The sequence below is a fragment of the Carassius carassius genome, chromosome 1 (assembly GCF_963082965.1).
Source record: "Carassius carassius chromosome 1, fCarCar2.1, whole genome shotgun sequence".
Classification (NCBI taxonomy): domain Eukaryota; kingdom Metazoa; phylum Chordata; class Actinopteri; order Cypriniformes; family Cyprinidae; genus Carassius; species Carassius carassius.
The window spans coordinates 680,802-708,625 of record NC_081755.1 but is presented as its reverse complement, the minus strand read 5'-3'; the positions used below and the strand labels follow the sequence as shown (position 1 = coordinate 708,625).

The 27,824-nt window shown below is 41.9% G+C and overlaps 2 protein-coding genes across 3 annotated transcripts; both read right to left on the bottom strand.

Annotated features, from left to right (window-relative positions):
* Nucleotides 1-8,736: 8,736 nt before the first annotated feature.
* On the bottom strand, nt 8,737-17,306 carry LOC132133330 (zinc finger protein 658B-like). 2 transcript variants are annotated; one of them, XM_059546148.1, is made up of 3 exons: nt 17,158-17,306; nt 16,064-16,316; nt 8,737-10,552 (listed from the first exon to the last, which is right to left on the bottom strand). In XM_059546148.1, exons 2-3 carry the CDS (start codon nt 16,185-16,187, stop codon nt 8,856-8,858), a joined length of 1,821 nt encoding a protein of 606 aa, XP_059402131.1. In that variant the 5' UTR covers nt 16,188-16,316; nt 17,158-17,306; the 3' UTR covers nt 8,737-8,855. The 2 variants fall into 2 exon arrangements, with proteins under 2 accessions (XP_059402131.1, XP_059402201.1); XM_059546218.1 differs by lacking the exon at nt 17,158-17,306 and adding an exon at nt 15,463-15,563 and having other exon boundaries at nt 16,064-16,192.
* Nucleotides 17,307-25,728: 8,422 nt separating this feature from the next.
* Nucleotides 25,729-27,824, bottom strand: LOC132134613 (rano class II histocompatibility antigen, A beta chain-like). The gene is made up of 7 exons (XM_059547139.1): nt 27,688-27,824; nt 27,163-27,438; nt 26,807-27,088; nt 26,245-26,371; nt 26,122-26,149; nt 25,931-25,994; nt 25,729-25,894 (listed from the first exon to the last, which is right to left on the bottom strand). Exons 1-5 carry the CDS (start codon nt 27,749-27,751, stop codon nt 26,146-26,148), a joined length of 753 nt encoding a protein of 250 aa, XP_059403122.1. The 5' UTR covers nt 27,752-27,824; the 3' UTR covers nt 25,729-25,894; nt 25,931-25,994; nt 26,122-26,145.

The window sequence follows — 27,824 nt, the reverse complement described above, 5'->3', positions numbered from 1 at the left end:
ATATTTCATCAAGCACGGTGAGTAATGGCTTCCCCTGTCATTGTTTCTTGCACCTCTTGCCACATGTACAGTTTATCTATCTCTGTCGCTGATGAGGGATTCACATGTGATAAATGCAGGGAAATAGTTAGGCTGACAGAGAAGATTTCAGAATTAGAGACACGCATCCAAACTTTAATTGAGGACAGTAAGAATTTTAGGGCTATAGATACGGCTTTGGATGCGTCTAGCTCAGGGATTCCTGTACATTGTTCGGTTCCGGAAACAGAGCCCTTGCAGCAGGGCAACTGGGTGACGGTGAGGCAGCGTAGTCGTGGGTCAAAACACCGCTCTTCTGTTCCGATCAAAACATTAAACAAGTTCTCCCCACTCAGTGATGCACCCACTGAGAAACCTGATGAAAGTGCTCTAGTTATTGGTGATTCTATTGTACGGAATGTGAATATAGAGACACCAGCCACCATAGTCAAATGTTTACCGGGAGTCAGAACTTGCAAGCACGATGAGTGAGTGAGTGAGTGAGTGAGTGAAGTGACATTCAGCCAAGTATGGTGACCCATACTCAGAATTTGTGCTCTGCATTTAACCCATCCGAAATGCACACACACAGAGCAGTGAACACACACACACACACTGTGAGCACACACCCGGAGCAGTGGGCAGCCATTTATGCTGCGGCGCCCGGGGAGCAGTTGGGGGTTCGATGCCTTGCTCAAGGGCACCTAAGTCGTGGTATTGAGAGTGGAGAGAGAACTGTACATGCACTCCACTCCCCCCACCCACAATTCCTGCCGGCCTGAGACTCGAACTCACAACCTTTCGATTGGGAGTCCGACTCTCTAACCATTAGGCCACGACTTCCCCGATGTCAGACACTGTAGTATGCTCTGGTCCCCTCCCTGCTTACCGTGGTGATGAGATGCATAGCAGATTGTCATCACTCAATGGCTGGATGTCTAAGTGGTGCCCGCAGAATAACATAGGTTTCATAGACAATTGGACGAGCTTTTGGGGCAGACCTGACCTGTTTAAAAGAGATGGTCTTCATCCCTCCTGGGGTGGCGCCACTCTTCTCTCTAGAAATATGGCAAATAGTCTTAGTGTTTATACTTGACTAACTGGGGCCCAGGTCAGGAAGCAGACAGACTGGCTAAACCGACCGTATGCTAGCTGCCTCACGTCACAGAGGTCAGTTAATTCTCAGCACATAGAGACTCTTTCACCTAGATATCACACTATAGAGACTGTGTCTGTTCCCTGAACTAGAAAAAACAAAAAACGTCCAAACCAAGTTAAGATTAACAATTTAATTGAGGTTCAACAAATAAAAAACAGAAGCAATATGGATAAACAAATGATAAAGCTTGGCTTATTGAATATCAGATCCCTTTCTACGAAAACACTTTTTGTAAAAAATATGATCACCGATCATAATATAGATGTACTCTGTTTGACAGAAACCTGGCTAAAACCTGATGATTACATTATTTTAAATGAGTCCACCCCCCAAGATTACTGTTGTAAACATGAGCCACGTCTAAAAGGCAAAGGTGGAGGTGTTGCTTCAATTTATAACAACGTTTTCAGGATTTCTCAGAGGGCAGGCTTCAAGTATAACTCGTTTGAAGTAATGGTGCTTCATATAACATTATCCAGAGAAACAAATGTTAATGATAAATCAACTGTTATGTTTGTACTGGCTACTGTATACAGGCCACCAGGGCACCATACAGACTTTATTAAAGAGTTTGGTGATTTTACATCCGAGTTAGTTCTGGCTGCAGATAAAGTTTTAATAGTTGGTGATTTTAATATCCATGTTGATAATGAAAACGATGCATTGGGATCAGCATTTATAGACATTCTGAACTCTATTGGTGTTAGACAACACGTTTCAGGACCTACTCATTGTCGAAATCATACTCTAGATTTAATACTGTCACATGGAATTGATGTTGATGGTGTTGAAATTATTCAGCCAAGTGATGATATCTCAGATCATTATTTAGTTTTGTGCAAAATTCATATAGCCAAAATTGTAAATTCTACTTCTTGTTACAAGTATGGAAGAACCATCACTTCTAACACAAAAGACTGCTTTTTAAGTTATCTTCCTGATGTAACCAAATTCCTTAGCATATCCAAAACCTCAGAACAACTTGATGATGTAACAGAAACTATGGACTCTCTCTTTTCTAGCACTTTAAATAAAGTTGCTCCTTTACGCTTAAGGAAGGTTAAGGAAAACAGTTTGACACCATGGTATAATGAGCATACTCGCACCCTAAAGAGAGCAGCCCGAAAAATGGAGCGCAGCTGGAGGAAAACAAAACTAGAGGTATTTCGTATTGCTTGGCGGGAAAGTAACATATCCTACAGAAAAGCATTAAAAACGGCTAGATCCGATTACTTTTCTTCTCTTTTAGAAGAAAACAAACATAACCCCAGGTATTTATTCAATACAGTGGCTAAATTAATGAAAAATAAAGCCTCAACAAGTGTTGAGCTGTTCCCAACACCACAGCAGTAATGACTTTATGAACTACTTTACTTCTAAAATCGATACTATTAGAGATAAAATTGCAACCATTCAGCCGTCAGCTACAGTATCACATCAGACAGTGCACTATAGACCCTCTGAGGAACAGTTCCACTCATTCTCTACCATAGGAGAGGAAGAATTGTATAAACTTGTTAAATCATCTAAACCAACAACATGTATGTTAGACCCTATACCATCTAAGCTCCTAAAAGAGATGCTTAGAGAAGTCATAGATCCTCTTCTGACTATTATTAATTCCTCATTGTCATTAGGATATGTCCCCAAAACCTTCAAACTGGCTGTTATTAACCCTCTCATCAAAAAAACACAACTTGACCCCAAAGAACTAGTAAATTATAGACCAATCTCGAATCTCCCTTTTCTGTCCAAGATACTAGAAAAGGTGGTATCCACACAATTATATTCCTTCTTAGAGAAAAATGGTATATGTGAGGATTTCCAGTCAGGATTTAGACCGTATCATAGTACTGAGACTGCTCTCCTTAGAGTTACAAATGATCTGCTCTTATCATCTGATCGTGGGTGTATCTCTCTATTAGTTTTATTGGATCTTAGTGCTGCGTTTGACACAATTGACCACAAAATTCTTTTGCATAGACTTGAACACTTTGTTGGCATCAGTGGAAGTGCATTAGCATGGTTTAAATCGTACTTATATGACCGCCATCAGTTCGTAGCAGTGAATGAAGATGTATCCTATCGATCACAAGTGCAGTATGGAGTACCTCAAGGCTCAATACTAGGGCCACTACTCTTCACGCTTTATATGTTACCCTTGGGAGATATCATCAGGAAACATGGTGTTAGGTTTCAATTTTATGCTGATGATACTCAGCTCTATATTTCTTCGCAGCCCGGTGAAACACACCAATTTGAAAAACTAATGGATTGCATAGTCGATATAAAAAACTGGATGACGAGTAATTTCTTACTGCTAAATTCTGAAAAAACAGAGGTGTTAATTATAGGACCTAAAAACTCTGCTTGTAATAACCTAGAACACTGTCTAAGACTTGATGGCTGCTGTCAATTCTTCGTCATCAGTTAGGAACCTAGGTGTGCTATTTGATCGCAATCTTTCCTTTAGAAAGCCACGTTTCTAGCATTTGTAAAACTGCATTTTTCCATCTCAAAAATATATCTAAATTACGGCCTATGCTCTCAATGTCAAATGCAGAAATGTTAATCCATGCATTTATGACCTCAAGGTTAGATTATTGTAATGCTTTATTGGGTGGTTGTTCTGCACGCTTAGTAAACAAACTACAGCTAGTCCAAAATGCAGCAGCAAGAGTTCTTACTAGAACCAGGAAGTATGACCATATTAGCCCGGTCCTGTCAACACTGCACTGGCTCCCTATCAAGCATCGTATAGATTTTAAAATATTGCTTATTACCTATAAAGCCCTGAATGGTTTAGCACCTCAGTATTTGAATGAGCTCCTTTTACATTATAATCCTCTATGTCCGCTACGTTCTCAAAACTCAGGCAATTTGATAATACCTAGAATATCAAAATCAACTGCGGGCAGCAGATCCTTTTCCTATTTGGCGCCTAAACTCTGGAATAACCTACCTAACATTGTTCGGGAGGCAGACACACTCTTGCAGTTTAAATCTAGATTAAAGACCCATCTCTTTAACCTGGCATACACATAACATACTAATATGCTTTTATTATCCAAATCCGTGAAAGGATTTTTAGGCTGCATTAATTAAGTAAACCGGAACCGGAAACACTTCCCATAACACCCTATGTACTTGCTACATCATTAGAAGAATGGCATCTATGCTAATATTTGTCTGTTTCTCTCTTGTTCCGAGGTCACCGTGGCCACCAGATCCAGTCTGTGTCCAGATCAGAGGGTCACTGCAGTCACCCGGATCCAGTACGTATCCAGACCAGATGGTGGATCAGCACCTAGAAAGGACCTCTACATCCCTGAAAGACAGCGGAGACCAGGACAACTAGAGCCCCAGATACAGATCCCCTGTAAAGACCTTGTCTCAGAGGAGCACCAGGACAAGACCACAGGAAACAGATGATTCTTCTGCACAATATGACTTTACTGCAGCCTGGAATTAAAGAAAATACCACAGCCACACCCCAGATGCTTTTGTGCGGTTTGACATGTCCCTGTTCCATGCCCGTCTACACCAACAGCCAGACCTGCAAATAGTGCAGCAAGAAGTGGAACATTTTGAGGTGAAATGTGGTCTGCAGAGTCTTTAAGGTACATCTGTGCCACACATGAATGCAACTGCTTCATCAAGTCCCATGAATCATGAAAAAATAAAAATTAAATCAAATGTATATGTTTCCTGTATTTATTTATATTTAATATATGTTTCTTATATTTTAAATGTATATGCTTCTTGGAAAAAATAAAGGATGATAAACTGGCAAGGAACCATATACGGTACCTTAATTTACCTTGATTTTTTTTGTCACAAAAGCTTTAAAGTATATTGATAACCTCTAATAACACTCCAGAGTTGAAATTTCGAATTATCCAAGTATTTCAATGAGTGCCATATAAAGGGTTATGCGCCCATATCGACTTCTGGTTCCTCCCACCCTCGAGGAACTCCGTGGAGCCCACATTTTCTCCAAACTGGACCTGCAGAGTGCCTATAACCTCATTTAAACCAGTCAAGGTGACGAATGGAAGATGGCCTTCATCACCGCTTCTGGACACTACGAGTACTGCATTAAGTTGCAGTACTGCATCAAGGCTTCATGAACGGGGTGGTGTGTTCCAAGAATTCCTCCACAAGTCAGTCATAGTCTACATCGATGATATCATAATATATTCCCGGAACCTGGCCAAACATCGCCATCATGTGACGAAGGTCCTACAGAAGCTTAAACACCATCTCTTTCTTAAGCTGGAGAAATGAGAGTTCACTGCTCCACGGTTCAGTTCCTCGGCTATAACATCAGCCCAGAAGGTATCCAGATGGACCAGAGGAAGGTATCCACCATCAAGGAGTGGCCAGTTCCACAGTCCGTGAATGAACTAAAGAGGTTCTAAGTATTTGCTAACTTCTATCGACGCTTTATTCAAGATTTCAGTCTACATACTGCGCCATTAACCTCTCTCCTTTAAGGTAAGCCCAAGTCCCTGCTCTGCCAAGAAGAATGCCTTAAGCATGGCTCCCATCCTTCACCACCCAAATCGTGAGTCTCCATTAGTGGTTGAAGTGGACGCTTCCACCCCCAGCATTGGAGCCGTGCTATCCCAGCAGTTTGGTGAGCCTCCATACCTCCAGCCTTAAACTTACTCTTCCAGGTAACTGACCCCAGCGGAGCAGAAATATGACATTGGGAACAGGGAGCTGTTAGCGATCAAGCTCACTCTAAAAGAATGGAGGCATGGACTGGAGGGAGCTAACCACCTCTTTACGGTTATCACAGATCATAAAAATCTTCAATATCTCTGTGAAGCCCGTAGACTGAACTGCACTTCATTTCCACCGTCGGGCCTGAAGCTCTGCTGCTTTCACTAAAACCCACCCTTTACACATCTCTCTGGAACAACATCATGCAACCCCCATCATTTCACCAACAAAGAGAAGTTATCAGAATACTAATATGAAATAAGTTACTGGAAATAGCGCGATCACAAAACGAACACGATAAAAGCGGCAGTTTGTTTGCATGCTTTGTTAAATAAAACAATCCCAAACAAAAACTAAACGAGACTAGACTTATGACAGATTAAATGTTACTAAATAAATACACGATTGTGTATCTAACGTGCAGTCTTTTACATCTCTTATAAATATTTCTGCCTTGTATGCTGATTATAATTCACATTCGGATCAAGTTATTTCAAACACTCGCTGCTGACTGAAAGTGAGTTTGAGCTCAACTTATTTTAAAAAGTTGTAGCAGTTAGCTTTCTGAAATGATCCGCTGCGCTGACGCTCTCCAGATGCAGAGAAACTCCGCCTTTGTTCATAACCACTCCTTAAGCCCCAGCTGACCCACTTTGGCCCAAGAAGGTAGGATTTCTGTTCCCCAGTCCCAGCTACAATCCCTTCTAGGCTCAGTTCACAGTATTCCCGGCTCTGGACATCCAGGCAGCCAACGGACCCTCTCACTTCTCCAAGCTTGGTACTGGTGGCCCAGTATGTCCCGGGATGTCCGCAGTTGCTCAGTCTGTGGCATGTCTTCCACTCCATGCCAGCTCCCGGCAGGCAAGCTGGTACCCCTACCTGTTCCTCGGTGGCCCTGGTCCCATTTGGGGATTGACTTTGTGACTGACCTGCCCAACTCCGAAGGTAACGCATCTTTGTGGTTGTGGATCGATTCTCTAAAGCCTGTAAATTAATTCCCCTGCCAGGATTACCAACTGCCCTGAAAACAGCAGAACACCTATTTACCTACACTTAGCCCAATCATAGGCCCATTTAAAATCTTCCATTTATGTCTAAAATTTTATAAAAAGTTGTTTGCTCAATTGAGCTCCTTCCCGCAAAAAAGAAATCATCTGTGTGAATAATTTCAGTCAGGTTTCAAGCCCCACCATAGCACAGAAACTGCACTTGTTAAAATGTACAAATGACTTGCTTCTTGCGTCAGATCAAGGCTGCTCCTCACTGCTAGTTTTACTTGATCTTAGTGCTGCGTTCGACACCATAGATCATGACATAATCATAGACAGATTACAAAACTATACAGGTATTCAAGGGCAGGCTCGAAGATGGTTTAGATCCTACCTGTCTGATCACTACCATTTTGTTTATGTAAATTGGGAGTAATCTCTTTTATCACCAGTAAAATATGGAGTGCCACAAGGATCTGTCCTAGGTCCTTTTCTATTTTCAATATACATGTTGCCCTTTGGTAATATTATTAGAAAATACGGGATTAGTTTCCACCGTTATGCTGATGATACGTTATGCTACGAAATACGCTATTTGTTTCTGTTGCAGAAAAGCTAGTTCATTCATTCATGACCTCTAGACTGGACTATTGTAATGCATTTCTACGGGGTTGTCCTGCATCTTCAATAAACAAGCTGCAGGTAGTCCAAAATGCAGCGGCTAGATTCCTTAGCAGGTCAAGGAAATATGATCATATATGATCAGCGTCTCTGCACTGGCTATCTATAAAGTTATTTACCTATAAGGCCCTAAATGGTTTAGCTCCTGCATAACCTAACTAGCCTTCCCGCTACAATCCATCATGCTCCCTAAGGTCACAAAACACTGGACTTTTGGTAGTTCCTTGGATAGCAAATTCCACTAAAGGGAGGTAGAGCTTTTTCACATTTGACTCCCAAACTCTGAAATAGCTTTCCTGATAATGTTCGGCATTTAGACACCCTCTCTCGGTTTAAATCTAGATTAGTTTTTCTGAAAATACCTGTCATATGCACATAAACTGACAGTCACCACTTATAAGCTACTACTAAATATTGTAGAAACTAAATTTTTGCTTTGCAATGATTTGTATCGTAAAAAGCGCTATAAAAATAAACTAGAATTGAACTGAACCTATTCAACCTTGTCTTATGCAATTTAGGCTTACCTGAGGATATCTTGTAATACCGGGGTCCCCAATTAATCTCCAAGGTATGGAAAGCCTTTTTCCATATCTTCCATCCTGGAGGAGGTGGTAATGTCAGGAACGCTGTCAGAAACGCACAGTCACAGCCACTCCAATCATCACCCGCACCTGATCCTTATCACGCCCAATCCCAAATTGCCAGATTACTGATCAACTGAACCTGCACCCAGCAATCACTCACCAGGATAAAGCCACCATCAGGCCAGTACTCCAGCGTCCAGTCTACAGTTCACTACCTCTAACTGGTGCTCGACCACTCTCTACTAACCTGTCTCTTCTATGTTCTCAGACAACTCTGCGACAATCTCCAGTGACATTCTTATGCTAACATTCTGTGTGTTAATCTCCAGAGCTCTGGGAGTGATCCTTCCAACGATTCAACAATATCTTGTTACATATCCACAAGTAAATAAACTGTTCACTTGCACTTAACCCTCTGCCTTTATCTTGGTTTGTGACGCCAAGTGAAGGCTAGTTGGTTGGATTTAGCTAAATGCTAGGTAAAGACATAACACACATTGCAATTTGGGTGCAAAACATGTTTTTATCTCCTCCACAAATATTAGTATAGCATTGTGTATCATTAAAAAGTCATTATAAAGAGAAAAGAGAAACTCTAATAATAATAATGACTTAGTATCTCATAATAAGAACATACTTTCCAAATAACCAACAAAATGTTCTGTCACTAATTGTGGCTGTAAGGAAACTAACTTACACAGAAGTGACTTTATTGCTCAGTGTCTTTACTGTATGGATCTTCATGTGTAGCTTTAGACCACTTTTAAAAGTGAAGCGCTTTCCGCACTGATCACACTTGTGAGGTTTCTCTCCAGTATGGACCTTCTTGTGTGTTTTCAGATTTGATGGCAGACTGAATGTCTTGTCACAATGTGAACACTTGTGAGGTTTCTCTCTGCTGTGGATCCTCTCGTGTGTTTTCAGATTTGATGACACACTGAATGTCTTGTTACAATGTGAACACTTGTGAGGTTTCTCTCCAGTGTGGATCTTCTCGTGTGTTTTCAGATTTGATGACTGAATGAATCTCTTGTCACAGTGTGAACACTTGTAAGGTTTCTCTCCAGTGTGGATCCTCTGGTGCAGTTTTAAATAGCTTGCTAAAGTAAAAGTCTTTCCACACTCAAAGCACACATGTGCTCTCACACCAGCATGTGTTTTCTGATGCGATTTTAAACTTTGCAGCAGTGAAAAACATTTTCCACATAAGGAACATGAATGTGGTTTTTCCCCCGTATGAACTGCCAGGTGTTTCTTCAGGGCTCTTGACACAAGAAATGTTTTGTCACATTGATCACATGCATACGGCTTTTCTCCAGTGTGGATTCTCATGTGAACATCAAGATTGCTTTTCACTGAGAAACTCTTTCCGCACTGATCACACATGTGAGGTTTTTCTCCAGTGTGGATCTGCTCATGTCTTTTCAGATTAGCTGATTGACCAAATCTCTTGTCACAGTGTGAACACTTGTAAGGTTTCTCTCCAGTGTGAATAATCAGGTGCTGTTTTAAATGGTTTACCAAAGCAAAAGTCTTCCCACACTCGGAGCACACATGATCTCTCACAGTGTTGTGTAATTTCTGATGTAATTTTAAACTTTGCAGCAGTGAAAAACTCTTTCCACATAAAGAACACAAATGCGGCTTCTCCTTTGTATGAACTGTCATGTGTTTCTTCAGGGCAGCTAACCTAAGAAATTTTTTGCCGCATTGGTCACAAGCATGTGGTTTTTCTCCTCTGTGGATTCTCATGTGAACATCAAAACAATTTTTTAATGAGAAACTGTTTCCACATTGATCACATGTGTATGGCTTCTCTCCAGTGTGGATCCTCATGTGTCCTTTAAGGTATGATGATTGAGTGAAACTCTTTCCACATTGATCACATGTGTATGGCTTTTCTCCAGTGTGGATCTTCATATGGACTCTAACATGTTTTTTGCGTGCAAAGCTCTTGCCGCACAAATCACACATGTGTGTTTTCTCTCTGCTGTGGATCTGCTCATGTGTTTTCAGATGTGCTATCCAACTGAATCTCCTGTCACAGTGTGAACACTTATAAGGTTTTTCTCCGGTGTGGAACCTCTGGTGCTGTTTTAAATGTGTTGCCCAAGTAAAAGATTTCCCACACTCAAAGCACACATGACCTTTTATACCAGTATTTGTCTGAAGCAGCTTTAAACTTTGGGAATGTGGCTTCTCTTTAGTGTGAACTCTCATGTGAATCTCGAGACTTTCTTCATTTTTGAAACTCTCTCCACACTGAGTGCAGGTGGAAGATTCCTCAGCTCTTGTTTCCTTTAAAAAATTAATTTTAGGATTCGAGTGACTCGGAGATTTTTCTTCAGGTTTGACATGATGTTTCTCCACTTCATTCTCTTCTTTAGGGTCTGAAATGAAAGAGAAAAGTTGTATTTTCAATAAACCAAAAGACTGGAATATTAATTGAAAGTCCATAAAAGTGAGCCCTGATGTTATAGCAGAAAACAGACAACTGTTAAAAAAAAGACTAAAATATGTATTACTAAAAAAGTAAATTATGTTGATGCATTTTTAATAATTATTTGTCCCTGACACTTTACATGAATGAGATGTTGAACTTTTTAATAATTATTTTTAAATCATTACAGGCTTATGTAGTGTAGTGTTTCTGTAATGATAACTATTAAATATATTTAGCAATATAATTAACTAATGTAATATAAACAAATTTTACAATTTTGACACTGTATGAACATAAGTTTGAGTTATTGTTTTATGTTTTCAAAATAAAGCAAAAAACTCCAGCTACATTTGGACAAAATTATAAACGCAACACTTTTTTTTTTGCCCCCATTTTTCATGAGCTGAACTCAAAGATCTAAGAGTTTTTCTATTTACCAAAAGGCCTTTTTCTCTCAAATATTGTTCACAAATCTGTCTAAATCTGTGTTAGTGAGCACTTCTCCATTGCCGAGATAATCCATCCACCTAACAGGTGTGGCATATCAAGATGATGATTAGACAGCATGATTATTGCACAGGTGTGCCTTAGGCTGGCCACAATAAAAGGCCACTCTCAAACTGTACAATTTTACCACACAGCACAATCCCACAGATTTTGCATGTTTTGAGGGAGCGTGAAATTGGCATGCTGACTGCAGGAATGTCCACCAGAGCTGTTCCCCATGAATTGAATGTTAATTTCTCTACCCATCTCCAAAGGTGTTTCAGAGAATTTGGCAGTACACCCAATCGGCCTCACAACCGCAGGCCATGTGTAACCAAACCAGCCCAGGACCTCCACATCCAGCATCTTCACCTCTAAGACCAGCCACCTGGATGGCTGCTGCAACAATCGGTTTGCATAACCAAAGAATTACCATCTCAGGAAAGCTCATCTGCATGCTGCTCATCCTTATCGGGGTCTTGACCTGACTGCAGTTCATCGTTGTAACTGACTTGAGTGGGCAAATGCTCACATTTGAAGGCATCTAGCACTTTGGAGAGGTGTTGAATCCCCTTATTCACTGTACAGGGCAGATGGCAGACAGTGTGTATGGTGTCATGTGGGTAAGCAGTTTGCTGATGTCAGTGTTGTGGATCGAGTGGCCCATGGTGGCTGTGGGGTTATGGGCAGGAATATGCCATGGATAACGAACACAGGTGCATTTTATTGATGACATTTTGAATGCATATAGATATGGTGACAAGATCCTGAGGCCCATTGTTGTGCCATTCATCCACGACCATTACCTCATGTTGCAGCATGATAATGCATGGCCCCATGTTGCAAGGATCTGTACACAATTCCTGGAAGTTGAAAACATCCCAGTTCTTGCATGGCCAGCAAACTCACTGGACATGTCACCCATTTGGAAACCAAATCAAGTGACAATAAGTCAGACTTACTAAAATAAGCCTGACTTATTTGGTAAACTTGTTTTATGAAACAGCACCAGGTTGCCCATTGACGGCAACATTGTTTAAAAAGTTGCCCAGTGTACAGTCGTGGCCAAAAGTTTTGAGAATTACATAAATATTAGTTTTCAAAAAGTTTGCTGCTAAACTGCTTTTAGATCTTTGTTTCAGTTGTTTCTGTGATTTACTGAAATATAATTACAAGCACTTCATACGTTTCAAAGGCTTTTATCAACAATTACATGACATTTATGCAAAGAGTCAGTATTTGCATACATGTTGGCCCTTCTTTTTCAGGACCTCTGCAATTCGACTGGGCATGCTCTCAATCAACTTCTGGGCCAAATCCTGACTGATAGCAACCCATTCTTTCATAATCACTTCTTGGAGTTTGTCAGAATTAGTGGGTCTTTGTTTGTCCACCCGCCTCTTGAGGATTGACCACAAGTTCTCAATGGGATTAAGATCTGGGCAGTTTCCAGGCCATGGACCCAAAATTTCAACATTATGGTCTCCGAGCCACTTAGTTCTCACTTTTGCCTTATGGCACGGTGCTCCATCGTGCTGGAAAATGCATTGTTCTTCACCAAACTGTTGTTGGATTGTTGGAAGAAGTTGCTGTTGGAGGGTGTTTTGGTACCATTCTTTATTCATGGCTGTGCTTTTGGGCAGAATTGTGAGTGAGCCCACTCCCTTGGATGAGAAGCATCCCCACACATGAATGGTGTCAGGATGCTTTACTGTTGGCATGACACAGGACTGATGGTAGCGCTCACCTTTTCTTCTCCGGACAAGCCTTTTTCCAGATGCCCCAAACAATCGGAAAGGGGCTTCATCGGAGAATATGACTTTGCCCCAGTCCTCAGCAGTCCATTCACTATACTTTCTGCAGAAGATCAATCTGTCCCTGATGTTTTTTTTGGAGAGAAGTGGCTTCTTTGCTGCCCTTCTTGACACCAGGCCATCTTCCAGAAGTCTTGGCCTCACTGTGCGTGCAGATGCGCTCACACCTGCCTGCTGTCATTCCTGAGCAAGCTCTGCACTGGTGGCACTCCGATCCCGCAGCTCAATCCTCTTTAGGAGACCATCCTGGTGCTTGCTGGACTTTCTTGGACGCCCTGAAGCCTTCTTTACAAGCATTGAACCTCTTTCCTTGAAGTTCTTGATGATCCTATAAATTGTTGATTTAGGTGCAATCCTAGTAGCCACAATATCCTTGCCTGTGAAGCCATTTTTATGCAACGCAATGATGGCTGCACACGTTTCTTTGCAGGTCACCATGGTTAACAATGGAAGAAGAATGATTTCAAGCATCACCCTCCTTTTAACATGTCAAGTCTGCCATTCTAACCCAATCAGCCTGACATAATGATCTCCAGCCTTGTGCTCGTCAACATTCTCACCTGAGTTAACAAGACGATTACTGAAATGATCTCAGCAGGTCCTTTAATGACAGCAATGAAATGCAGTGGAAAGGTTTTTTTGGGATTAAGTTCTTTAATCAGTTTTTAGATTAAGGACTATGCAATTCATCTGATCACTCTTCATAACATTCTGGAGTATATGCAAATTGCTATTATAAAAACTTAAGCAGCAACTTTTCCAATATTTATGTAATTCTCAAAACTTTTGGTCACGACTGTATAATCAGTGAAACAGACTGGATAAAACCAATTTAGTCTAAGTGATAGTCGTTGTCACTCGGTTGAGCATGATAGATGTGTAATGATGAAAGTAGTACAAAATAACTAACAAAATATTTAATACTGTAGTTACATTGTGTACTGACAGAAAATAAAAAAATTAGTGAATTTCTCTGGCGATATGGCTAGGAACTATACTCTCATTCTGGCGTAATAATCCAGGAACTCTGTTGCCGTACCGTGGGTGCAGCAGGTGCAATCATATTGTGCAGCGACTGAAAATAGTCTAACTTCCATCAACATCAACATAACCAACGTGACCATCTGCTTGCACAGGGAGAATATTCAGGAGCTGCCTAATATCATCGCGTTTGCTGCACCCATGATACGGCAGCAAAGTTATGCTCAGCAAAACAACTATCCATCCATCCATCCATCTTCTACCGCTTATCCGGGGCCGGGTCGCGGGGGCAGCAGTCTAAGCAGAGAACCCCAGACTTCCCTCTCCCTAGACACTTCCTCCAGCTCTTCTGGGGGGACACCGAGGCGTTCCCAGGCCAGCCGGGAGACATAGTCTCTCCAGCGTGTCCTAGGTCTCCCCCGGGGGCTCCTCCCAGTGGGATGTGCCCGGAACACCTTCCCGGGAAGGCGTCCAGGAGGCATCCGGAACAGATGCCCGAGCCACCTCAGCTGACCCCTCTCGATGTGGAGGAGCAGCGGCTCTACTCTGAGCTCCTCCCGGGTGACTGAGCTTCTCACCCTATCTCTAAGGGATCGCCCAGCCACCCTGCGGAGAAAGCACATTTCGGCCGCCTGTATCCGGGATCTTGTCCTTTCGGTCATGACCCAAAGCTCATGACCATAGGTGAGAGTAGGAACGTAGATTGACCGGTAAATCGAGAGCTTCGCCTTGCGGCTCAGCTCTTTCTTCACCACGACAGACCGGTACATCGACCGCATTACTGCAGAAGCTGCACCGATCCGTCTGTCAATCTCCCGTTCCATCCTTCCCTCACTCGTGAACAAGACCCCAAGATACTTAAACTCCTCCACTTGAGGCAGGAACTCTCCACCAACCTGAAGTGGGCAAGCCACCCTTTTCCGACTGAGGACCATGGCCTCGGATTTGGAGGTGCTGATTCTCATCCCAGCCGCTTCACACTCGGCTGCAAACCGTCCCAGCGCATGCTGAAGGTCCTGGCCTGATGAGGCCAACACGACAACATCATCCGCAAAGAGCAGAGACGAAATCGTGTTGTCACCAAACCTGACCCCCTCCGGCCCCTGGCTGCGCCTAGAAATTCTGTCCATAAAAATCATGAACAGAACCGGCGACAAAGGGCAAAACAACTAATTAATTTAATTTAATTTTCCATCTGTCTTAGTACACGATGTAACTACAGAAGAGTGAAGTTTTAAATAGGAAAAATATTTAAACTCTTTGGTCATTTTTGAGCGAGATGCTAACGGTCTAGTCAGATTCAATAATCTATGCTCAGCTACAGCTAAAAGTGGTCCAGCTAAAGACATGGAGATCAGATAAATGGATTTTAAAACAGTAAAACTCAAGTGTATAACTTCAAGGGGAGTTGAGCTTATTTTCAAAAATAGTGGAGTGTTCCTTTAACCCACGCACACTTTTATATTTAGTTACATTGAAAATGTTTCAATTCAGTCAATCTTTTTTACCCCATTTTAACATGGATTTCTATGGAGATGGCAGTGCATAATATCGGTGTTCTGATTGGCCAGCTCACCTGTCAATCAAGCTCTTAGCAAATGGTCAATTGGCCATACTGCAGCAGACTGATCAGTAAATGAGTACAATAAAGCACCTGTTGCTTGCTGACAGTTTAGACTTTAAATATGAAGTGCGTCTGTTAATATACATATAGTTTGTTACTCAGACACAGGCAGTGCACTGCATAAGAAAAGAGGAATATAACAATAAGCATCACATTTAGCTGCTCATAAATGTTGATTGTCAGATCAATAATAAGTCATGATGGAGTATAGTGAGAGTGACTACTAGTTAACGTATTATTAATGGGTCGTGTTTAGTCACTATTTTTGCCAACAGAAAACATGTAAATGAGAACAGCAATATTGGGCATTCAGTAATAATAAAGTATGGAGAGTTTAGAGATTAGAACAGATCTAAAAATATAAAAACTCGTCTGAACAAAAACCCAATGTGAGACGTCATAAATATGCTAATTAATGTGACATCACTTGCCACTAGTCTCACAAAATGCATAGTTTAAACATTTATCTAGATCTGATGAACCACTTGAAGTTTAACAACATTAATGTTTTTCAGCATCATGAATGAATGAAGAATCAAGAACAAACACCAACCTCTCAGTTCTTCTTCAGAGTGTTTGATTCTGCAGGGTTCTAGATCACTAATGTTCTCACTTTCCTCTTTAATAAACTCAGATTTCAGCTCTTTCATGATGTTCTGATGCTCGTCTTCCAGCATTTATTGGCAGTGTGATTGATGTGGGAGGAGCTTCACTGATGATTATTCCAGAGTGGGAGGAGCTTAACAGATGATTCCAGAGTGGGAGGAGCTTCACTGAAGATGAATTTGTGTGTGGAAGCAGAAGATCTGCAAAAATCATCAATAAATCTGACTCTGTGTGTTTTTGAATTAATTTAAATATTTAAGCATTTATGTAAGTGAAGCAGATGCCCTCCAACTTCTATCTTTGAAGAGACCATAGCCTAAGTGTTTTCAGTTTATATAAAAAAAAATAAACAAATGGCATAAATCGGCTCCGTATTAATATAAAATAATATATCTGCATAGAAATATAGAGAAGAATTTAATCTCTCCAGGTGAATATCTGCACTAGATCACATAATATCTAAATATAATTTGATCATTTGTACGAACGTGGTTATGAAAATAAAGTAATTCACTTATCAACATGTTTTAGTTTTATACATGCAGAAAACGAGTTATCATAAAATCTTTAAAGATAAAAGAGTACCAAAACAACTAAATGTTTCCTGTCTATATTCTAATAATTCATATTTATGTACAGATTTAAAATATCCCACGATATTAAGTATTTAGCAGTATCTATTTTTCATTTTAACCATGCTTGTAAAAAGAAATGGATCCCCAAAGATGAACGTCAGAGAAATAAGGTTATAAATAAAATCGCAGCAGCAACACTTTCCATAACAGCAACATTATTAAAACTATTAACATTATAAACACACGAACGCACAACAAAGCTCGCAGAAACAGCAACATTATCAGAGCAAACATCGACACAAACACACAACCGAGCTCAACATGTTTTCCTCACGTGTTGTTGTCTGCTGTTCTGAGTGTTTAATTCATCAAACACTCAACCCGATGAACTCAATACACTGACGAGCCCGTGTGTGCTTCTGAACCCCAGAAAAGTGTCTGATATTTGTGTAAATATGAGAAATACCGTGAGCTGCTCGCCTCTCCTCAGAAGACTCGACGCGACTGAATGAGCGGTGACGTCATCGCCGCGAGACCAGGTCAAATGTAGATCGTCAAAAATGCACCGAATTCTATTTAAAACGAGCGCAGTGCAACTGCTGAAAAACGATCACGTTCCTTTCTCTCTTAAAGGAGCAGAGAAAACAGAACAAAAGCCCTCTATCACAATCAGTTCTCTCTCTCTCTCTCTCTCTCTCTCTCTCTCACAGCCGTTAAAAGGGACAGGTGACAAATATACTTTTCATTAATATTTCCGTATACTTCAAATAAGACAAATACAATAATACTAATAATAATAATAATTTGCAATTAAATCAGGGATCTGTTTCATAAAACAAACTGACCAGATAAGCCAGGCTTATTTCAGTTAGTCTGACTTATTGCCACTTGGGACATTTTTCTGTCACTAGCCAGAAATATTACACTTGAAAAACACTTTAGGGTTACATTGTGTCCCCACATCCATGTACAGAGGGAAAAGGCTTTGTTTTGAGTGCAAAAACAGGCTTTTTTACCATTTAAAATACAATGATGTATTCATAACTACAAACCCGATTCCATAAAAGTTGGGACACTGTACAAATTATGAATAAAAACAGAATGCAGTGATGTGGAAGTCTCAAATTTCAATATTTTATCCAGAATACAACATAGACGACATATCAAATGTTTAAACTGAGAAAATTTATCATTTTAAGGGAAAATAAGTTGATTTAAAATTTCATGGCATCAACACATCTCAAAGTTGGGACAAGGCCATTTTTAACACTGTGTGTCATCCTCTCTTCTTTTTATAACAGTCTGCAAACGTCTGGGGACTGAGGAGACAAGTTGCTCAAGTTTAGGAATAGGAATGTTGTCCCATTCTTGTCTAATACAGGCTTCTAGCTGCTCAGCTGTCTTAGGTCTTCTTTGTTGCATCTTCCTCTTTATGATGCGCCAAATGTTTTCTATGGGTGAAAGATCTGGACTGCAGGCTGGCCATTTCAGTACCCGGATCCTTCTTCTACACAGCCATGATGTTGTAATTGATGCAGTATGTGGTCTGGCATTCTCATGTTGGAGAATGCAAGGTCTTCCCTGAAAGAGACGTCTGGATGGGAGCATATGTTGTTCTAAAACTTGGATATACCTTTCAGCATTGATGGTGCCTTTCCAGATGTGTAATCTGCCCATGCCACATGCACTCATGCAACCCCATACCATCAGAGATGCAGACTTCTGAACTGAGCGCTGATAACAACTTGGGTTGTCCTTGTCCTCTTTAGTCTGGATGACATGGTGTCTCAGTTTTCCAAAAAGAACTTCACATTTTGATTCGTCTGACCACAGAACAGTTTTCCACTTTGCCAAAGTCCATTTTAAATGAGCCTTGGCCCAGAGAAAACGCCTGCGCTTTTGGATCATGTTTAGATATGGCTTCGTTTTAGCTGGCAATGGCGAATGGCACGGTGGATTGTGTTCACCAACAATGTTTTCTGGAAGTATTCCTGAGCCCATGTTGTGATTTCCATTACAGTATCATTCCTGTTCCAGATTCTCTGATTCTTTGGATGATATTGTAAGGGAAAAGGTAAATTAAGCTCAAAATCAATCATTTAAGATTTTAAAGGGAATTTGGACAGAATCACTGTTTCATGGCTGAACACTGAAACAGCCAGCGATTTTACATCAGTATTACATCAGCTCTGCACTGGATATTAATATCTAAAGTATAGTGAAAACACGATTAATTAGCACAGTAACAAGATCGGCAGTTTAAGACATCAACTTGTAAGCACAAAACACAAGATACTTCTCTTTTCAATATGAATAGGGCTTTATTAGATAAATCTAAGACATAAACTAATCTAACACATAAGCACACGCACTCACACATTCACACAAGTTGCAGGAAGATCGAAAGTTAGGAAAGGATGACTTTAAGAGAATAGAAATGTGGAATCCCAAGTTTACAGCAATACGTGAAATTGCATAGACATGAACAGCCATCAATCACTTAATTAACCCTCGCATTAAGTTCCTCAATGAGGTTAAAATTATATTAGATACACCAGTAATGGTCAGAGTCTGGAGGTAAGTTACTTGTGTCTCCTGTGTAAAGGGAGTCCCCTTTGTTGTCGTTGAAAGGGGGTTTCCCGAGGTTGCTGATTGGCTGGAAGTTCAGTAGTCGCTGAAGTGACGTCTTGGGAAACCCGTGGTTGGGCGATGGCTGAGGATGCAGAGTTGTGTGGGCTGGTTGAAGTTTAACAGAGGGAACCACGGGGTTCGTCTCCGTGACAGAGCCCCCCCCTGCGAGCGACTCCTGGCGCGAAGAGGCACACGACGTTGGGTGTCTACCACGGGGTCGAGGGGCCGGTTTTCCAGGATGTGAACAATGAAATTCATTGACAAGATTGGGGTCTAGGATGTCCTCCGAGTTTACCCACGAGCGTTCCTCTGGACCGTACCCCTCCCTGTCGACCAGATACTGTAGGATTCTACCCCGACGTCTGGAATCGAGCAATTCCTGGACTTGGTAAGCCTCCTCGGCCTCTATGATGATCGGTTAAGGGGCCTGTGCACGGGACCTCCCCTCTCCCTCGTCTTTGGGACGAGGCAGCAGCGGGCTTGAGCAGGGATACATGAAAGGTAGGAGAAATACGATATGTGTTAGGCAGTGCCAACCGGAATGAAACTGGAGTTATCTGTTTAGTGATTTGGAATGGACCCACGTACCTTGGACTCAACTTGCGGCACGGGAGCCGGAGACGGAGATCCCGTGTTGATAGCCACACCCACTGGCCGGGCTGGTAATTGTGACCTGGGCGCCTTCTGCGATCCGCTTGCTCCTTTTGCCTCCTCACAGCGTCTTGCAGATGAACATGAGCCCGATTCCACACCTCCTCACTGCGTGCCATCCAGTCGTTTACCGCCGGTACATCCGTTGGATCTCCTGACCATGGGAACATTGGTGGTTGGAATCCCAGCACACATTTAAAGGGGGTCAGACCCGTAGATGGCTTAATAAGGGAGTTCTGTGCATATTCGGCCCATAGTAGATATCGTGCCCAGTCGTCCTGATTCTGGTTACAATAGGCTCTGAGGAAGCGGTTTAGCTCTTGGTTGAGCCTTTCAACCTGTCCGTTTGCTTGAGGGTGATACCCAGAGGTGAGGCTGACATTAATGTTCAGGGCTTTGAAGAAGGCTGACCATAATTGAGAGGTGAATTGCGGTCCTCGGTCTGACACAATGTCCTCAGGTAGGCTGTATAATCTGAAGACCCAGTTGCACGGGTGTTCTGCCGTCTGGAGAGCGGTAGGTAGTTTGGGTAATAGGATGAATCTGCAAGCCTTGGAGAACCGGTCTACGATGGTGAGTATGGTGGTGTAACCCTGTGAACTGGGAAGATTTGTCTGGGAACAAAGTCAATGGCAATGTGTGACCAGGGTCGTTGAGGAATAGGTAATGGTTGTAGGAGACCGGCAGGAGATTGTTTGGATGCCTTATTAACATTACAGTTATTGCATTGCTGAATGTAATTTGATGTGTCCTTGTGAAGAGATTCTCACCAGAAGCAGTTCTCCAACTGATTGATGGTGGCAGTGATACCTGGGTGACCGGATGATGGATGGCAGTGGACTTGACTGATGACCTGGTCACGAAGATTCTCAGGAACGAAGATTCTATCGGCTGGACAGGCTACTGGGTTCTTGTCTGCTCCCTGTGTTGTTGGAGTAGAGTCATGATATCCCATTGAATGGGAGCAACCACCACATGGAACGGTAGTATGGGTTCTGCAACAGAAGGAATGTTCTCCTCCTCGAATTGACGTGACAGGGCATCTGCTTTAGTGTTCTTGGAGCTGGATCGGTAGGTTACTGAGAAGTCGAATCGTGTGAAGAACAAGGACCATCTAGCTTGACGGGGACTAAGGCGTTTGGCGGTGCGTAAGTACTCCAGGTTCTTGTGATCTGTTAGTACAGTGAACGGATGTGTGGCTCCCTCTAGCCAGTGCCTCCACTCCTCAAATGCTGCCTTCATGGCAAGGAGTTCCCGATCTCCGACACTGTAGTTGTGTTCTGCCGAGTTGAGTTTCCTGGAATAGAAGGCACAGGGATGGAGTTTAGCGGCAGGATCTGGGCGTTGTAACAGGATAGCACCAATGCCTGTGTTGGATGCGTCTACCTCGACTATGAAATGTAATGTGGGTCAGGGTGACAGAGGATGGGCGCGTTGCTAAACCGTTGTTTCAGGGTTTGGAATGCCTTGTGAGTGGATTCTGACCGTTGTAGTCAAAGAGTCCCTTTCTTGACTAATGAGGTAAGCGGAGCGACAACAGTACTGAAGTTCCTAATGAATCTCCTGTAGAAGTTTGCGAATCCCAGAAATCGTTGCAATTCCTTAAGGGTTGTGGGTTCTGGCCAGTTGAGCACGGCGTTAACCTTCTTTTCGTCCATGGCTACCCCTCCGGGACTGATTATGTATCCTAGGAAAGTGGTGGAAGTTGTGTTGAACTCGCACTTCTCAGCCTTGGCGTATAACTGGTATTGGATGAGACGTTGGAGAACTGCTCGAACGTGTTGTATGTGTGTTCAGGAAGGGTGTTAGAGTAGATCAGGATATCATCGATGTACACGATCACAGATATATTCAGCATGTCTCTGAAAACCTCGTTAATAAATGATTGAAACACAGATGGACTATTGGCTAGTCCGAACGGCATCACAAGATACTCATAGTGTCCAGTGGTGGTGGAGAAGGCGGTCTTCCATTCGTCTCCCTCCCTAATGCGGATGAGGTTGTAGGCGCACCTCAGGTCCAGTTTGGTCTAGTATTGGACTGAAGGAACCAACGGGAGTGGGTATCTGAATTTGACTGTCATTTCGTTTTGTCCACGATAATCAATGCAGGGACGGAGACCACCATCCTTCTTTTTTACGAGGAAGAATCCGGATGAAGCAGGGGATGTGGATGGTCTGATGAACCCTTTTTGGAGCTCCTCCTTGATATAATCCTTCAGAGCGTCGGACTGGGGTTGAGACAATGGGAAGATGCGACCCTTTGGAGGAGAATGCCCTGGCAGAAGATCGATTGCACAGTCGTACTTGCGGTGAGGAGGTAAGGTGTTGGCCTGTTTCTTACTGAAGGCCTCCAGAAGGTCTGCGTATTCCTCTGGCAGATCGGGAATGGACTCTTGAACTGAGGTAAGTGACACGGAACAGATAGGAATAGGTTTGACCAGGGAAAGACAGTTCTGTTGACAGTAGTTGCTCCATCTCACCACTTGACCTTCTCTCCATGAGATTTGGGGGTTATGCAGACGTAGCCAGGGTAATCCAAGAATCACGGGTGTGTGAGATGTGGGGAGGATGTAGAATTGGATCCTCTCCTTATGCAATAAACCAGCCGCCATTACGACCTTGCGGGTGAGATGAGTGATGGATCCAGAGCCCAGTGGTCGACCATCTATTGTCTCCACTGAGAGAGAGGTAGAGCATGGGATAAGTTGAACGTTATACCTCTTTGCGAATTCTTCAGAGATAAAATTTCCAGCAGCCCCGGAATCCAGTAAAGCAGAGGTGATAACTTGTCTGTCGTTAATCCAAAACTCAACAGGAATGCTTACACTCTGGGTATCACACATGGAAGTGAGGGGAGTACTCACCAAGCGCTGATAGAAGGTAGATGTACGAGTGGAACAGTTATGGCGTTGATGGCCGGGTAGTCCACAATACATGCATAACCTATTGGAAATGCGTTGATCTCTCTCCTCCGTAGATAGGTGGTAAGTGTTGACCTGCATGGGTTCAGTAGATTCCTGAGAAGGCAAGAATGCTGGGTGCGCAGTGTGATGGGAATTGGATCACCAGGCACGTTGCAGATTATCAATGGATATGGTCAGCTCGATGAAGCTGTTGAGATCTCTGCCCTTGTCTCTACATGCTAGTTCCGTTTGTAGCTCATAATTCAGTCCTTTGCGGAAGAGTACCTTTAATGTGTCGCTCACCCAGTTAGTTTGTGCAGCCAGAGTGCGAAATCGTAGAGCGTAATCTGCCGCCATCATCCTGCCTTGTGACAACTCCAATACGCGATCTCCAGCTCCCTTTCCCTCCTTAGGATGATCGAATACTGCCCGGAATTGCTGCAGGAAATCCTGAAAGGAAGTAAATGTGGATCCATCGGGTCCCCACACGGCCGTAATCCATTCTAGTACTTTCTCAGTCAATAGAGAACAAACAAAGGCGATCTTCCCAGTATCCGTAGTGTACAGTGAGGGTTGTTGTTCCACAAACAGAGAGCATTGCAATAGAAATCCCTTACACTTGCTGGCGTCACCGTTGTATTTATCCGGGAAAGCAAGACGGGGATTGGCCTGAGATGGCGTTCCGGCCGCGTGGGCAATGGCGGATGCCTCCGGCGTTGGTGGGACCATGGGAGCTGTATGGAGATTCTGAACGGCCTTGACGAGCTCCTCCGTGATCGTGGTTAGACGATTCAGCTGGAACTGATTGGCCGCTATCTGACTGGCTTGGGCCGCCATGGCGGTATGAAGACCTTCAAAAGCCGCTGGATCTCGTTGTGGCGAAGTCTTCTGTAATGAACCGTCAGTAGTGTCGTCAGTGTAAGTGAATGAATGGATGCGTGTGTGTCAGTATTCAGGTGAGGGTGCCCTCCGCTGGCCAACAGAGGGAATCTCGGGGTTCGTCTCTGTGACACCCAACTTTACCTCACGTTTCGCTTTAAATTATTATAATTTTTTATAATTTAATTTTATAGCTATGCCTATAATTATATGCTGCGATTATATTTATCCATTAGAATTATATATTTTTAATTCTTGTTTTATTCTGATGAATTTGTTAAAAGTATTTATTGTAAAGTGAAGGGAACTAAAAATATCCTGTTGGTACATTATAACATTATTAGGCCAGCCGTTATTATTCCTGAATGTAATAAAATGCAACTAATACATGACTTATATATTTTTTTTCGTCTCTCACAAATGTAATTTATTTTTAGCGTGTTTTTAAAAAACATGCAGCAAATGAAAATTGGCAAATTAATTGTTTAAAATGTGTTACTGTGGATTAACAAATTTACATTATAGTATACTTAGCAAAAGGTCTGGGCATAATCTAGGCTATGTTGTTATTAATTTACAAGTTTTGTGTATGTTTTTATCCAGCCTTATTTGTCATTGCATCTGAAAATAACTTTAAGAAACAATGAAATTATTGTATCATCATATAATTTTTTTACAGTGTGATAACCAGCTGTATTCGTTTTCCATTTCGGAAACCAAGCACCCTCTCTTCTCGTTTATTCTTTAAGAAAATAGTGTTTATTCTTGTAGAAAATAAGGGTCAGAATACTCTCTGTGTTCAATGAAAGAACACAGAGAGTGTAGGTTACTTATGGTGTTTGGATTTGTACTTCAGTATAATGAGCTCCACGTTTAAGGAAAAGTCTAGACTAGTTTATTTATTTTTTTATTTTTTAACTCTCTATTTAACAGCATTAATTTACAATGAAATACGTCTTCTTTCAGGTAGACTGAATGTTTTCCTGCCTTGCTAAATGTTGGGCTCATGATCAATAAGTTGTATTTAATATCAAAACTGCAGACCAAGGCTGCAGACAGCACACCTTGTTTGTTATCTTTATTTTATAAATCCACAAAGTTTTGTTGTTATTATGTCTGTATTTTACAAATAAAAGTAAACCCTTTACAGATTCGATTGATGTATTGCTCTTATCTGTACGATTACAACTGAAAGTGTAATTTAAGTTCTTTTAGGTTATCAGGAGAAAAAGCCTCATAGTGGATCAAGGCCAAAGGTATTTGGATCGTTGGTTTTGTGGGGGATGACCCCACCCCGTTAATGGAGCTGGATCTTGGATATTTTAGTCCTAATACAAACTGAAAGACCCAAACACACTAAAACACACAATACATACCGACAGTGTTACAGGAATTTGTAAACAACTGTATTAGGATCAGCATGTCAAAGTCACATTCAAGTTAAACCAGTTTGGAAAATTCCCAAGACAGTCGCAGCCCTGCATAGTTTAGCTGCAAATCTAATGAAACTCACCTGAACCAGCTAATACAGGTCATTTGCAAACTAACTGAAAGTGATTGGTTGTTCATTCTTCAGGCAAAATGGTTGAAACACATGTTTTGGCATTCTCTAAAAAATTGATAGGGCTTCATTCCTTGATTTGAGTTTAAAGATCTTAAAGTCCAAGAAAAATAGAACCATAATCCAACAATTTAAAGCATATTGAACAGAGAATATGTAGCCTAAAATGTTACATACAACTGGATATAATTAGAGAATGTCACAGTTTTATTCTCAGCACACAGAATAGTAATATTTCGCTGTCATCTGCTTTTGCTTCAGACTTGGCCACAAGTTAAAAAGAAAGAGTGACATGATGTGTAGCCAAGTATGCTGTCCCATACACTTTCCAAAAACAATTATAGCTTTTTAAACAAATTTGATACAAAACAGTTCAATTTTTCTGAGCACAGTAAACAATACTCTACAATACTGTGATACAGCACTCATGATATTTTGATTACCTGTAAATCAGGGTGACAACAACAGAAAACAACATCTACTGAGTTGTTTACAACAAACTTCCAGCATCATTACTGTCAATACTGCCTAAAGATGCTGAAATATTAGCTGTAACACATCTGACATGATGCTGTGCTTCTGTCTTCTTCATGATGGTTTATTTAGAAATACACTGTGTGTTAGTCACGTCGTGAAGAGTGTGTGTGTGTTTCTCCATGATGAGGAGTCTTTCAGTCTGGATGAGGACCTGCAGTTCAGTTCAGTGTGATTATTACTTGTGTTACTGGGGTGGATTACTCAGCAATTCAATATAATGTTAGATCACACAGAAATAAAGTTATCAGAATAGTGTGTAAACTTACCATCATCAATGTAGCACTAGGATGTCATCTATCAAAAAATATAAAGAGTAATGAGTTCAAAAATAACATGCCGTGACGTGTATAGTGTAACTGGAATTGGTTGGTAAGTCAATGTCTTCTCACAGAGCGGTTGATGTTGACTTGTAGTAAATGAATCCAGCAGCTGCTATGATGATTCCCAGCATCAGTCCAGCAGCTCCAGCAGTGAATAACAGCGGCGTACTCCACTCAAACTCAGGCAGAGGAGGGTCTGTGAGGAACACATGGCACTGTATCATCACAGCATGTACTGTCAGATACACACTCTCTGCAGGATTAGATCTGACAGCTGGACAGTGTCCATATTGGCTCTTATTGTGTGATGGATGCTATATTGGTACCGTATTTTTCGGACTATAAGTCGCATTTATTTATTTAGAACCAAGAGAAAACATTACCGTCTCCAGCCGCGAGAGGGCGCTCTATGTCTTCAGTGTAGACTACAGGAGCACCGAGCAGCATAGAGCGCCCTCTCGCGGCTGGACATGGTAATGTTTTCTCTTGGTTCATTTCTCTCGGTTCATGTCAAATTTATTTTGATAAATAAGTCGCACCTGACTATAAGTCGCAGGAACAGCCAAACTATGAAAAAAAGTGTGACTTATAGTCCGGAAAATATGGTATGTGAGAGTCTGGTGTCTCTTACTCCAGTCATAGATCATGGGTTTCTCGAAGCCGGCGTGCTCCACCATACAGGAGATCTTCTCTCCAGCTTCGGGAGTGTACTCAAGCTCCGTGTGAATCTGGTGGTACCAGTCTCCGTTAGGCATCTTCTGAGTGGAGGTCACGTCAGAGGTCACCACTGCACCGTCCCTCAGCCAGGACACTTTGATTTTCTCAGGGTAGAAGTCGTATGCACTGCACATCAGCAGCGATGGATGTCTGCTGTCGCCCTGCTGCACTAAACTCAGCTTCACGACTGGAGCCACTGAACCAGGAAGAGCCAAAATTACATCTGACTATACACATTACCAGTACACCATTTAGAAATGTGCCACATACCTGCTTTATCATGGATAGATGTTTTGTACAGTTCAGCATTAGGTTTACAGAATCTATCAACTTCAGCCTTAAATTGCTGTATGATTGCTGGGTCTTTGTTCCAGTTCTCTGCAGTTCTCACTCCAACCTCAGTAAACCCCACGAACCTCCCCACAGTGCTGTTGAACTGTACGTACAGATATTTATTGAAGTAATAGCTATCCAAGAACACCATGTCACTGAAATCACTGGAGCTGTAGATGCACTGTTGCCAATTGAAGTTATAATATCCATTCGCTGAGAAACAATCAGACAGACACAAGCACTTGAACACATCAGCCAGTTGTTGTTGTTAATAGCATCATGTCACGTTCATATTATTCAAATATCTGTTCTTTTTCTTTACTACATCTGAGGGTCCACTAACAGAACCATCATAAGTAACAGTGTTTCAGAATATGTTACTGTTAATACCCCACAAACACCAATGTATCCACATTATTTCTAACTTCTTCAGTGTGTGTTAGTGTGGTGTGTTCCTCTCACCTGCGCCGGTGAAGACAGACAGCAGGAGGATGTGACGGAGACTCCAGAGCTTTGGCAGAGACATCTTCACGACTGAGAGCAGACCATACTCTCTCTCTCTTCATGATCAACAGATGAGAGTCTAAAACCACTGTCCA

What these genes read in the sequence shown, in the direction of transcription:
- LOC132134613 (XM_059547139.1), bottom strand. Translation starts at nt 27,751, where the DNA reads ATGTCTCTGCCAAAGCTCTGGAGTCTCCGTCACATCCTCCTGCTGTCT. An exon ending in ATCTATCCATGATAAAGCAG is followed by an intron (nt 27,089 to 27,162) that starts GTATGTGGCACA and finishes TTCCTGGTTCAG; the next exon opens with TGGCTCCAGTCGTGAAGCTG. An exon ending in ACCCATGATCTATGACTGGA is followed by an intron (nt 26,372 to 26,806) that starts GTAAGAGACACC and finishes TGTTCCTCACAG; the next exon opens with ACCCTCCTCTGCCTGAGTTT.
- LOC132133330 (XM_059546148.1), bottom strand. Translation starts at nt 16,187, where the DNA reads ATGCTGGAAGACGAGCATCAGAACATCATGAAAGAGCTGAAATCTGAG. An exon ending in CTCTGAAGAAGAACTGAGAG is followed by an intron (nt 10,553 to 16,063) that starts GTTGGTGTTTGT and finishes CTTTCATTTCAG; the next exon opens with ACCCTAAAGAAGAGAATGAA.